General features: G+C 37.6%; 1 protein-coding gene across 1 annotated transcript; it reads right to left on the bottom strand.

The window, feature by feature from the left end:
• Nucleotides 1-10,992: 10,992 nt before the first annotated feature.
• Nucleotides 10,993-11,584, bottom strand: LOC105215146 (rRNA 2'-O-methyltransferase fibrillarin-like). The gene is made up of 2 exons (XM_011188921.3): nucleotides 11,424-11,584; nucleotides 10,993-11,367 (listed from the first exon to the last, which is right to left on the bottom strand). The coding sequence occupies exons 1-2, from the start codon at nucleotides 11,476-11,478 to the stop codon at nucleotides 11,174-11,176; spliced, it is 249 nt and encodes an 82-aa protein (XP_011187223.1). The 5' UTR covers nucleotides 11,479-11,584; the 3' UTR covers nucleotides 10,993-11,173.
• Between the last annotated feature and the right edge of the window lie 699 nt (nucleotides 11,585-12,283).

The following is a 12,283-nucleotide window of genomic DNA, read 5'->3' as shown; positions in this document are numbered from 1 at the left end:
TTGGACATTAAAATATAGGATAATAAGAAAGCAAAAATATACAGTTATTTGCAATCACATGCTTTCTTATTGCATTTTATTTTGCTCTTTGTACCTCTCTATGTTTCTTTAACAATTTTGACGAAAAAACAAATGCAGTAGAAAAATCGAAATGAGAAAAATGGCTCCTATGCGACTTGGCTTTCGTATATGTCGTAATTGGTTATGAATTAATTTAAAATTATATATAAATAATTTAAATATTTTCCTGTGTGTGTGCACATACATATACAGAGAAATCTCTCCAAACGGCTACCTCCCTTGAGTGCTCAATTTTTCATGCACCAAGTTTTAAGTTAAATTTTTAGAACAAATGACCCTCTCTTAGACGGACTCGGTAATTATTTACTATAGCATCGGTAAAAAACTTCCTCTGAGCAGACGCGAACATCTTCTCAACAGACAAAGAGAATTTTTTTTTCATAAGTAATCCAACTACCTCTGGCGAGAACTCCCCACCCTCACGAGATAAGTTTAAAAAGTGTGAGTATAACTTAATTTAACAGTACATAGTAATACGACTTTTGTTTGTTAGCTTTTGGATCAAGAAATTATTGAAAAATTCAGTAAAGTGAAATTTTGCTTCGTAAGGCAGTGAATAATAAAGTTCAATATGTTATTATTCCACAATGATCGAACGATTTGTGGTAATCTAAACAATACTCTTTATATCTATTATTCTTCAGAACATGCTGACATCTTGGACTTCGTAACTCCCACTGCGTAATGTTTCTACTCAAGAGATAGGTTGTGGATTTATCAGATCAGAAGATAGCTTGGAAGCGCCTTAAAATTGTTGCATAAATATATCGCTATCTTTATACCATACTCATATTAGATCATGCAGGTACTTAAAAGCTTACATTTTTTCCGACTACCGAATGGTCATTTCCGAATAATGATTGTATCGTATAATTGGCAAAGCTATTTACTCTAACTATTCTGATAGCATTCGTGTGGCCATGACCATGATAAGAGTTGTGCAAAAAAAAATTCTGTTTACGTAAATATTTGCTTACAAGTATTAAGCGATCTCTTTAAAACAATATGTAACAAATTTTGCATAGTATCGTACGTTTAAAATATAGAGAATATTGTGTTTTCACGAGGACTAAAGTATGATTCTGGGATGAGAAAATACAATTTCAGCGATATTTTCGGCATAGTGTCGACTAGAATTAGTTTTGAATAACAAATGGATATTATCCCAGAAGTTTACTCTATTTATTAGTGTGGAAGAATAGGTTTATGATCTCCCTACTCTCTAAAATATTATAATTGGCTCCAAAAGTGTTAGTTCAGAATATGCGTAAGATTTACAGAATACAGATTATCAAATTATGTTTTTATACTACTGCAACAAAGTTGCTAAGCCTTTCCCCACACCGGCTTTCCTCACAATTTTGAAGTCCATCTGATTAGTTTTCTTTACAATCTCAAAATTAAGCACTAGTGAAGGTATCTGGTCAATACTTCCTCCAGCCCAATATACCTCACATGCTAATTTTCAAATTCATATTCACTACATTTATGAAAACTAGCAGCCATAAGCATATTCTCTTAATTCTCGCGCTTCAGCATATTCTCTTAACATTAATTTTAATGACATACTTTTTTATTTAGTCCGATGAGACGCGGAAATTCTGATAATGATTGTCTAGTTGTGCTTATTTAAATTTCCTCATTACATGCAAAATGAAAATAACTGAATGAATAATTACAAAGCGTTTAAGAAGTAAAACCGCATTTATGTGGTAAACTGAGCTATAAAACATACGTATGTATAATAATTTCATATGTTCCACGAAGCAATTCGTATCTGTAACTGTTAAATCAATTAAATTAAATATAATTAAAAGTTTACTTATTTATGGTTGCGAAATTGCATGCTGCTTAATAGCCAGGAGGTGAAACCCCGACTTCCGAGCAATAAACTCGATATAGTATTGTAAAGAAATAATAAGTTGTCGTCTAAGATTTCAAGTCATGCGTTTAACTGTTCTAGGAAAACAATACTTGTTTGCAATAAAAATTCTAATAGTTGCACACCTGACACTCATAAATATAGTTGGTATATATGTACATATACATATGTATGTATTTATGTCTGCATAATTGCAAGCCTATGATAACTGTATTTATATTGACTAATAAACAATCGTTTAATATTTATGGTAAATATTTATTATTGGTTGCGATCATAAGTAGCATTAAAAGTGATAAGTTTGTTTGTACGAGTAAACAAAAGGCACGAGTCGTACACCAACATGTAAACAAATAGTAACTGTAAATTAGGTATATGGGAGCTAGAAGCAGTTATGAGCCCAATTTAAAAATTTTTGGAATTCAAAATTGTATTATATGAGAAGAAGGCGTGGTTGAGAAGCGATTACGCCCATTTGTAATATCAGGATGTTGAAAGAATATTATGTATGAATTTCATGGAAATCGGGCGAGTAGTTTCTGAAATATGGTTTTTTACCATAGGCAACGTCACTCTCATTTTCCATTTTTTTAATTCTGAGTGCAGTTTCTTTCTACATACATATATATATATACATATATAAGCTTGAGCGAAAAAATTTATACACCATTAAATTAAGAGGAAAATGTAGGTTATATCCATATTTTGAAGTTTTTAGTAGCTATATCCTTTGATTAATTTGATTTGACTATTATATTAAAGAAGCCTTTTTTCGAAATTCGAAACCAAATATTTCGATTTTGCAAAACCCAGTCGAGTGTTGTACAGTTACTTTGCTCTCGTTCCGGTTTAAAAGAATTACTACAGAAGGCGCATTAAAATCAAGGAAAATAATCACAGCACATCGGTTTATAATCCACTTACTTTTCAATTATGTAGATTAATCAAAAAGCATTTATTCAAAAATTTTCGTGAAACAGTCTACGTTTCATAAAAGCTTTTTCATTATTAACTAATAAGTTAATTTATTTCACGAGTTTTTGAAAATTTTAGAATTTTGTATACAATTTGACAGAGTTTAACATTGCCTCTTCTTTGCCTCTTTAATATTTGATCACCCTTGGTTCCATGCGCCAATACTGTCTCTCCTGCTACCAGGAAACGATTTCCGCTGAATTTCAAGAAGATATCTCAGAGATATACCAATATTTGCGAGTTATAGCCACTGCAGACCGCACATTCGGTATCTAGGATCTTGAATAGTGAATATTCGATTTCGACTATTTTTGGATTAGGTGTGTTTTCTGGCCCAACGTTATTTATAATGATAACCGTAACCAACGGGATACCGATCCAAATCGAAATTCGACACGTTATTTGTGAGTGTATAGACAACACAGCGCAAACTTCAGGACAACATTAGTAGAACCGCGCTTGATTGGAATCCTGGAGGAAGCCGAAAACGCGGGAGACCAGCCAACACCTGGAGACGGAAAGTCGAAGCTGAAGCACAAAGAAGCGATTATTCGTGGAAAGAAATTAATTTCCCAGCTTTAAGTAAAACGAATTATAAATAGTTTATTGAGGCTCTTTGTTACGTTTAGAAACTACAGGAATATATATATATATATGGATATATATATAATGGAAGAATCAGATATTTAAAATTTCGTTACATCGCAAGTAGATTTGGTTGTGATTTCGACAATTTTCTAACTCTAACAGCAAGATGGAGTCATATGTAGAAGTTCGCGTAAGTGAGGAAAGTTTCTGACTGTCATTCACTTGGGAGTGGCCAGGAACGATTCTTTTACATGTGGCTCAAGCAGCTCACGACTTCCGGTCTTAGACCAAGTATCCTCTGGGTAGCCAACAGACATCCGTTTGGAGGCGAGCTAAAGTGAGAAGGCGAAACCCGCCTATGCGGTTGTGCGTAGGGTTTGGGACCCACCACATAAAAACAGCCCCCAATGAAAAGAACAAAACAGCCTCGGATGAGAGACCCCAATTTTGATGACGACCACTGCAAACGTTTAAAGGACTACGATTTAAGGGCATGCACCTGGAATGTCCGGACCCTTAATTGGGAAGGTGCCTCTGCCCAGCTGGTTGATGTCCTCGTAAGAGTAAAGGCTGACATAACCGCAATCCAAGATATGTGATGGACGGGACAAGGACGGAAGAAGGTGGGTCCTTGTGACATCTACTACAGCGGCCATATAAAGGAGCGCAAATTCGGTGTGGGATTCGTGGTGGGAGAGAGACTCCGTCGTCGAGTCCTGGCATTCACTCCGGTGGATGAACGTCTAGCCACAATCCGCATCAAAGCGAGGTTCTTCAACATATCGCTGATTTGCGCCCACGCCCCGACGGAAGAGAAGGACGAAGTGATCAAAGATACTTTCTATGAGCGCCTAGAACGTACCTATGAGCGCTGCCCCCGCCACGATGTCAAAATCGTGCTTGGCGATTTCAACGCTAGGGTGGGTAAAGAAGGTGTCTTTGGCACAACAGTCGGAAAATTCAGCCTCCATGACGAAACATCACCAAACGGTCTGAGGCTGATCGACTTCGCCGGGGCCCGAAATATGGTCGTCTGTAGTACTAGATTCCAGCATAAGAAAATCCATCAAGCTACTTGGCTGTCCCCGGATCGAATCACTCGCAACCAGATCGATCATGTTGTGATAGATGGACGACATGTCTCCAGTGTTTCTGATGTGCGTACGCTTCGTGGTCCCAACATCGACTCGGACCACTATCTTGTAGCAGCTAAAATACGCACCCGCCTCTGTGTAGAAAAGCGCACACGTCAACAAACACAAGGAAGGTTCGACATTGAGAAGCTGCAATCACAACCGACAGCCGAACGATTTTCTACTCGACTTGCACTCCTGCTCTCTGAAAGCACTCATCAGCATCTGGGTATAAGGGAGCTGTGGGACGGCATATCAAACTCCTTACGTACAGCTGCAACCGAAACCATTGGTTTTCGGAAAAGCCAAAAAAACAGCTGGTATGATGAGGATTGTCGTCTCGCAGTGGAGAGAAAACAGACTGCCTACCTCGCAATGTTGCGATCGACCGCAACACGAGCGGGATGGGAAAGAGGTGATCTAGTTATTGATGACCAGAGTATACTGAGTTTGTGGAGGGAACACTTCTCCAGTCTGCTGAATGGCAGTGAAAGTACAACAACAGGAGATGGCGAACCCGATTCCCCAATCGACGACGATGGAGCAGATGTTCCATTGCCCGACCGTGAAGAAATTCGAATAGCAATCACCCGCTTGAAGAACAATAAGGCGGTGGGGGCCGATGGATTACCGGCCGAGCTATTCAAATACGGCGGCGAAGAGCTGATAAGGTGCATGCATCAGCTTCTTTGCAGAATATGGTCGGAAGAAAGCATGCCTGACGATTGGAATCTCAGTGTACTCTGCCCAACACACAAAAAGGGAGACCCCACAATTTGCGCCAATTACCGTGGGATAAGCCTCCTCAACATCGCGTATAAGGTTCTATCGAGCGTATTGTGTGAAAGACTAAAGCCCACCGTCAACAAACTGATTGGACCTTATCAGTGTAGCTTTAGACCTGGAAAATCAACAACAGACCAGATATTCACCATGCGCCAAATTTTGATGAAGACCCGTGAAAATAGGATCGACACACACCATCTCTTTGTCGACTTTAAAGCTGCTTTCGACAGCACGAAAAGGAGTTGCCTTTATGCCGCGATGTCTGAATTTGGTATCCCCACAAAACTAATACGGCTGTGTAAGCTGACGTTGAGCAACACCAAAAGCTCCGTCAGGATCGGGAAGGACCTCTCCGAGCCGTTCGATACCAGGCGAGGTTTCAGAGGTTTCACTCACTATCGTGCGACTTCTTTAACCTGATGCTGGAAAAAATTATAAGAGCTGCAGAGCTAAACAGAGAAGGTACAATCTTCTACAAGAGTGTACAGCTCCTGGCGTACGCCGATGATATTGATATCATTGGAAACATCACCCGCGCCATTAGTTCTGCTTTTTCTAGACTGGATAAGGAAGCGAAGCGTATGGGTCTGGTGGTGAACGAGGACAAGACGAAATATCTCCTGTCATCAAACAAACAGTCAGCGCATTCGCGTCTTGGCTCCCGCGTCACTGTTGACAGTCATAACTTTGCAGTTGTAGATAATTTCGTCTACCTGGGAACCAGCATTAACAGCAACAACAATGTCAGCCTGGAAATCCAACGCAGAATCACTCTTGCCAACAGGTGCTACTATGGACTAAGTAGGCAATTGAAAAGTAAAGTCCTCTCTCGACGAACAAAAACCAAACTCTACAAGTCCCTCATCATTCCCGTCCTACTTTATGGTGCAGAAGCGTGGACGATGTCAACATCCGATGAGACGGCACTAGGAGTTTTCGAGAGAAAGGTTTTGCGGAAGATTTTTGGGCCCTTAAGAATTGGCAACGGCGAATACCGCAGACGATGGAACGATGAGCTGTATGTGTTATTCGACGACATAGACATAGTCCAGCGAATAAAAAAACAGCGGCTACGCTGGCTAGGTCATGTTGTTCGAATGGATGAAAGTGCTCCAGCTCTGAAAGTATTCGATGCAGTACCCGCTGGTGGAAGCCGAGGAAGACCCAAAAATGGACAGTGCAACACCCGTTGGCAAGTAAATAAATTTAAAACAAGTAAGGAAAGGCTAAGTTCGGGTGTAACCGAACAATTTATACTCTCGCAATTTGTTTATTTAACTTTATTAATATTAAATAATACACAATTTGACCCACATATTCGTCATATATATTGTATAAAGTCCATTGAAAGTTGGAAACCATAATATTGGATTAGAAGCACCGAGGTCCTCGTGTTCGATATATGGGACCTTAAAAACCTATGGTCCGATTTCGGCGATTTTTAAAATGGGACTGCCACACTATTAACATAGTATTTGTGCAAAGTTCTGCACCGATATCTTCACTAGTGCTTACTTTATATATTGTAAAGTACACGATTCAGATCGACTTCAGAGTTCTGGTATATGGGAAGTAGGCGTGGTTGTGATCCGATTTGGACTATTTTCACAACATATCATTGGGATGTAAGGAAAGTATTACAAACCAAGTTTCATTGAAATCGGTCGAGTAGTTCCTGAGATATGGTTTTTGACCCATAAGTGGGCGACGCCACGCCCATTTTCCATTTTGTAAAAAAATCTGAGTGCAGCTTCGATCTGCCATTTCTTGTGTGAAATTTAGTGCTTCTGACGTTTTTCGTTAATGAGTTAACCAACTTTTAGTAATTTTCAACCTAACTTTTGTATGGGAGGTGGGCGTGGTTATGATCCGATTTCTTTCATTTTTGTATTAGGAAGTGGCTAAAAAAAAACGACTGCAGAAAGTTTGGTTTATATAGCTCTATTGGTTTGCGAGATATGTACAAAAAACCTAGTAGGGGGCGGGGTCACGCCCACTTCCCCAAAAAAATTACATCCAAATATGCCCCTTCATAGTGCGATCCTTCATACCAAATTTTATTTCCATAGCTATATTTATGGCCTAGTTATGGCACTTTATGTGTTTTCGGTTTTCGCCAGTTTGTGGGCGTGGCAGTGGTCCGATTTTGCTCATTTTCGAACCTTCCGCAACCTTCCTATGGTGCCAAGAAATAAGTGTGTCAAGTTTCATCAAGATATCTTAATTTTTACTCAAGTTACAGCTTGCACAGACGGACGAACGGACGGAGGGACAGACAGACATTCGGATTTGAATTCCACTCTTCACCCTGATCACTTTGGTATATATAACCCTATATCTAACTCGTTTAGTTTTGGGTGTTACAAACAACCGTTATGTGAACAAAACTATAATACTCTCTTTAGCAACATTTGTTGCGAGAGTATAAAAATATATGTACGTATATAGCAGCGATTTTTAATAAATACCAGAAACATATTTTAACAGCTGAGATGTTACATTTATTATTACAGCCTTTGAATGAAAATATGTATGTACATATATATGCATATAGTTTTATTAAGCGCTAACAAAGAACACTATTTACATTACGTAATTATCGCATAATTAAATTGTTTTATACAAACTTGCCTCAAAAGAACAGTTGATTAAACGCGATTCCATCGAATGCAAGTAACAACAATGCTCACAAAGATAATATGCGGTTCCAGTATATTGCTGGGGATTCTCTTATTGCAAAACAACGTATTTATGAGTGAAATTGTTTGTATGATTAATTGAACGCTTTGTTAAGACATTTAAATGCTTATAAGATTACAGTTACAAGTTTTACATTTTACTGTTTGTTTACATAAATGACATTCGCACGAAATACAATAACACTCGTGTATTTACCGGTTTAAGGAGAAACTTGAACCGTTGCATCAACATGTTTTCCAGTTCAACACAGTTGCTACTCGTACAAGTAATAAGCGTGGGTTGGTTCATTCACACCTCCCAAGAGAGTTGGTGTTATTATTGTTGTTTAAGTCAAATCAGGAAGGCACTAGTATTGGCAATGGTCGTAATGAAATATTCTTTACAAAGCTCAGTATATTGTGTATTGAGACGCAATTGTTTTTAATGCAAACACATTTTTTTATGTGGAAACATATACGAGAGTGTTTATACAATTTGACGCATATGTACGCATTAAGCGTTTTATTTTTATACAAATGCTAATTGTTGTTTACAAGTGTCTTGCGCGTGGTTTTTGTAGTTCCCCAGTCAGAGGTGTGTTCAGATAAACAAATTAAGACAAAGTTTGATTAACCCACTGGCCGTTTAGCCAATATGCGATGAGTTGGAGCGGAAAACCAGTAACCACTTATGTGTTTAACAGTTCGGAGAATATGATTTCATGACCCACTTACAAAAGATAAATTTACACTTCAGTGGCAATAAAACATATATATTATATTGAACTCAAACAAAAGTTCTCACATATTTCAGTCCAATGATACTTGTTATTACCAAGAACTGAGAGAGTCTTCATCATAGAAATTCCCTAATTTTTTAAATACAAAAACAGAAAAAATCAAATTTAAGGGTAATGTTTATTATTCTTTGGCGTTTATTTTTTGAAGTTTATCTATTTCAAATGTTAGCCGCCGCTACGTCTAAGATAGTCTATCCGTTGAGTACAATTTTCGATGAATTGTTCGAGCATACGACTGATAAAAGGCGAATGACACGCGTGATGTTTAGCTCCAAGGGCTGCATCGAAGCGCGATTATCCGCATAGACTTTAGATTTTACCTATCCCCACAAGTCACCGATGAACAATCGACCGACCCAAAGCGTGAAATAACCTGCTCACTGAAGTGTTCTCTCAATAAATCCATTTAATGCGATGTGTGGGAAGTGGCGCCGTGTTGTTGAAACCAAATGTCGCCGAGATCATGAGCTTAAATTTCAAACATCAAATAATCGGTTATTATGACACCATAACGGTCCTCATTGACGGTTACGTTCTCACCGGCATCATTTTTGAGGAAATATAGACCGGCCCATAACTAGTCCATAAAAAATACAACGTCTGTCCAGCAAGTTCTGTACAAGTTTGCAGAGTCTACCCATGCTAGACAGCAGACCAAATAACACGTTTAATAGCAAAAATAAACTTGTTTTCAGGCATAATCATATAAAGATCATTCCAATTATAATGACACCACAAATTATACAATTCCTCTAGGTCGCAATGGAATCGAAAATGTGAGAAAGTGAAACTTTTAAGTGCTTTGTGCATTTCTATGTAAAATATAATGTAATAATAATGTTATAGAATAAATATGTTATAGTTTGAGTTCTGAAACTATCTTCCCTAGTTCTTTTAGATCTATAGTATTCTATGCACATAAATTATGTGGTTTCACTAGTACTCGTCTTCAAATATATGTATGTACATATACATAGACGCTTTGGCAAAATACTTCCATTAGACTTAACATTCCTCTAGTATCCAGCTTATTTTGGATCATATAATGATTAGGGGTAGTCAAGGGGTATTTTCAAAAACTAATTTTTTCCATTTTTTGCATTTTCGTTTGTCTAATATCTTTAAAATATTCTCTGTAAATTTGAAGTTGATCCGATAATTACTTTTTGAGTGAATCGATCGGGCACTGCAACACGCTACTGTGAAACTTTAAACTTTAAATGCGTTTTTCTCAAAACTATATTTTTTGAATTGGTGACAACTGTAACTCGAAAACCACTCCGTAGATTTTAATGAAATTTATATAGCTTTTAGAATACATAATAATCCGGGACCTGACCCAAGCTTTTCTTTTTTTCAAAAATTTCGATTTTTTAAGACAAAGTTGAGTTTTCCCCAAAAATAAAAAAATCCTGAGGCCATTTTGTTAATCTTCGAACAAAAAACGACTTATGATTGTCACCGTAACAACATTTTTTATTGAAATTTCGTGACTTCAAGTCAGAACATTGAGTAATAATGCTATATTATTACTTTTGTAAAATAACATGATTTAATAGGAAAAAATAATACTGAAAATTCTAGCCCTAACCCCTTAAGTTAAACACATATCTAACATTTTATTAAGATACGGATGTTATCTTACACGAATTTAAATTCAAATCAATCCAGATTATTTCATATTGTAATTTACTCTTTTGGAGAGAACTGCCAACAACTAGGTCTGTCGCTCCGACATATTCTCCACATGAAATATATAAGGTCTCCGGTGGGTTAACTCCATGACGTGGTTCTCGATGTATAATCATCATCCTAAAAAATCCTTATATTTATCAGTTCGTTAGATACATATATTGTCTGGATAAAAAGATATTTCAATTTAGTAAATTTGAATGAAGGATTTAAGAAATCGGGAAAAAAAGCGATATGATGATTAATTTTCAGCAAAATCGTCTTGCTGCCGAAAGAGTTTCAGATTAAAGCTAAGCTAAGTGGAATTCTGGAAGAACAATATCTCCAAAAGTGACGACATTCCGGTGATAAATATTATCAAAAAATAAACACATGTATTCAATATACATTCTTATTTCATTTTAATATTATTAAAGCTTTTGGTTTGGTTAACATTTTTATATACATATGTACAGAGGTTTAAGGATCTTATATTAAAAGTGTCTCTAATTAAGTGTGAATCGGAGGTACAGCAGCACTATATTAGTGTCTTTGGTTTGAGATTTATGAGCGATGAAATTATGGAGGACATGGTGGCATCCAAGATGGACGCACGCAATCTGGACCGCCAGCACCACCTGGGCCGCCAGGACCATTACCCCATCCACCACCGCCACCGCCGCCTCCGCCACCACCGCCGCCACGTTCACAATTGCAGCCACGACCACCACCGCCGCCGCCGCCACCTCCACCGCCTCCCGGCACTGGCACGCCTATAAAATATAAATATTTATAAAGTGTGTTTTAGTCAATTACACGATAATTATACCGTTCACCAACGCCAACACAGCGAATACCACAACTAACAGTAATTGGATCTTCATCTTGCACTTGTTAATATTGGCGTTACACTGGCTGAAGTGATACGTTGTTTTATATAGCACCGACCCTTATATACAATCACTGATGAGCATCGCTTTTCACTATTGAAAACACAAACAATTCGGTCGGGTGGGGAATTTTCGTGGGGTTATTCAATTGCGGTAAACGCTCCGAAGCGATGTAACGCACTACAACAACAAAACACGAACACATGTGTGCCGCTGCTCCAATGACGCTGTTGCACAAGTAGTTGGGGCGGGGCATGCGAAGGAATTGTTGTGATAAGACATATGTATGTGTACAATTATCACCTCACTGCTCTTCGGTTTCCGTGGAAAATCCAAACCGAACAAATCAGTAAACAACTGAAATTCAAAGTACGAAAATTAATATACAGTACGTTGCAATAGTAGGTGTATATTTACGTATGTTTACGCTATAAGTTATACGTCTAAGTCAACTATTTGCGCCGCACAGATCATTGCTGATAAGAAAATTGCATTAAGTGAAACATTTGTTAATTAAATTAATCTCATTTGTGTAAAGCCTATTGACGCGTATTCCTAGAACGCAATTATGCAATAGCTATGCGCATTTATATTTCCAATCATGTATTAATAAAATACGCTAAAATTAGGTCAACGATCTTGTCGTATTTACTTTGAATTTGGAATGAAAACAAAAAGTGAATTTTCAAAGGAAAAATATTTTTATATATAGTATGTATGTACGTGCATATGTGTAAACAAAGCGATTTGATTGTTTACACCGTTTTACAACTGATTCCAGACCCACTGTGTTCCTTTT

This window comes from Zeugodacus cucurbitae, chromosome 5 (assembly GCF_028554725.1).
Source record: "Zeugodacus cucurbitae isolate PBARC_wt_2022May chromosome 5, idZeuCucr1.2, whole genome shotgun sequence".
Taxonomy (NCBI): domain Eukaryota; kingdom Metazoa; phylum Arthropoda; class Insecta; order Diptera; family Tephritidae; genus Zeugodacus; species Zeugodacus cucurbitae.
Note: the sequence above shows the minus strand (reverse complement) of the source record. Positions and strands in the feature narration are given on the sequence as shown.

Excerpts from the sequence above, each read along its gene's own strand:
- LOC105215146 (XM_011188921.3), bottom strand. The coding sequence starts at position 11,478 with ATGAAGATCCAATTACTGTTAGTTGTGGTATTCGCTGTGTTGGCGTTG. Across the intron at positions 11,368-11,423 it reads TGTGTTGGCGTTGGTGAACG|GCGTGCCAGTGCCGGGAGGC; the intron begins GTATAATTATCG and ends TATATTTTATAG.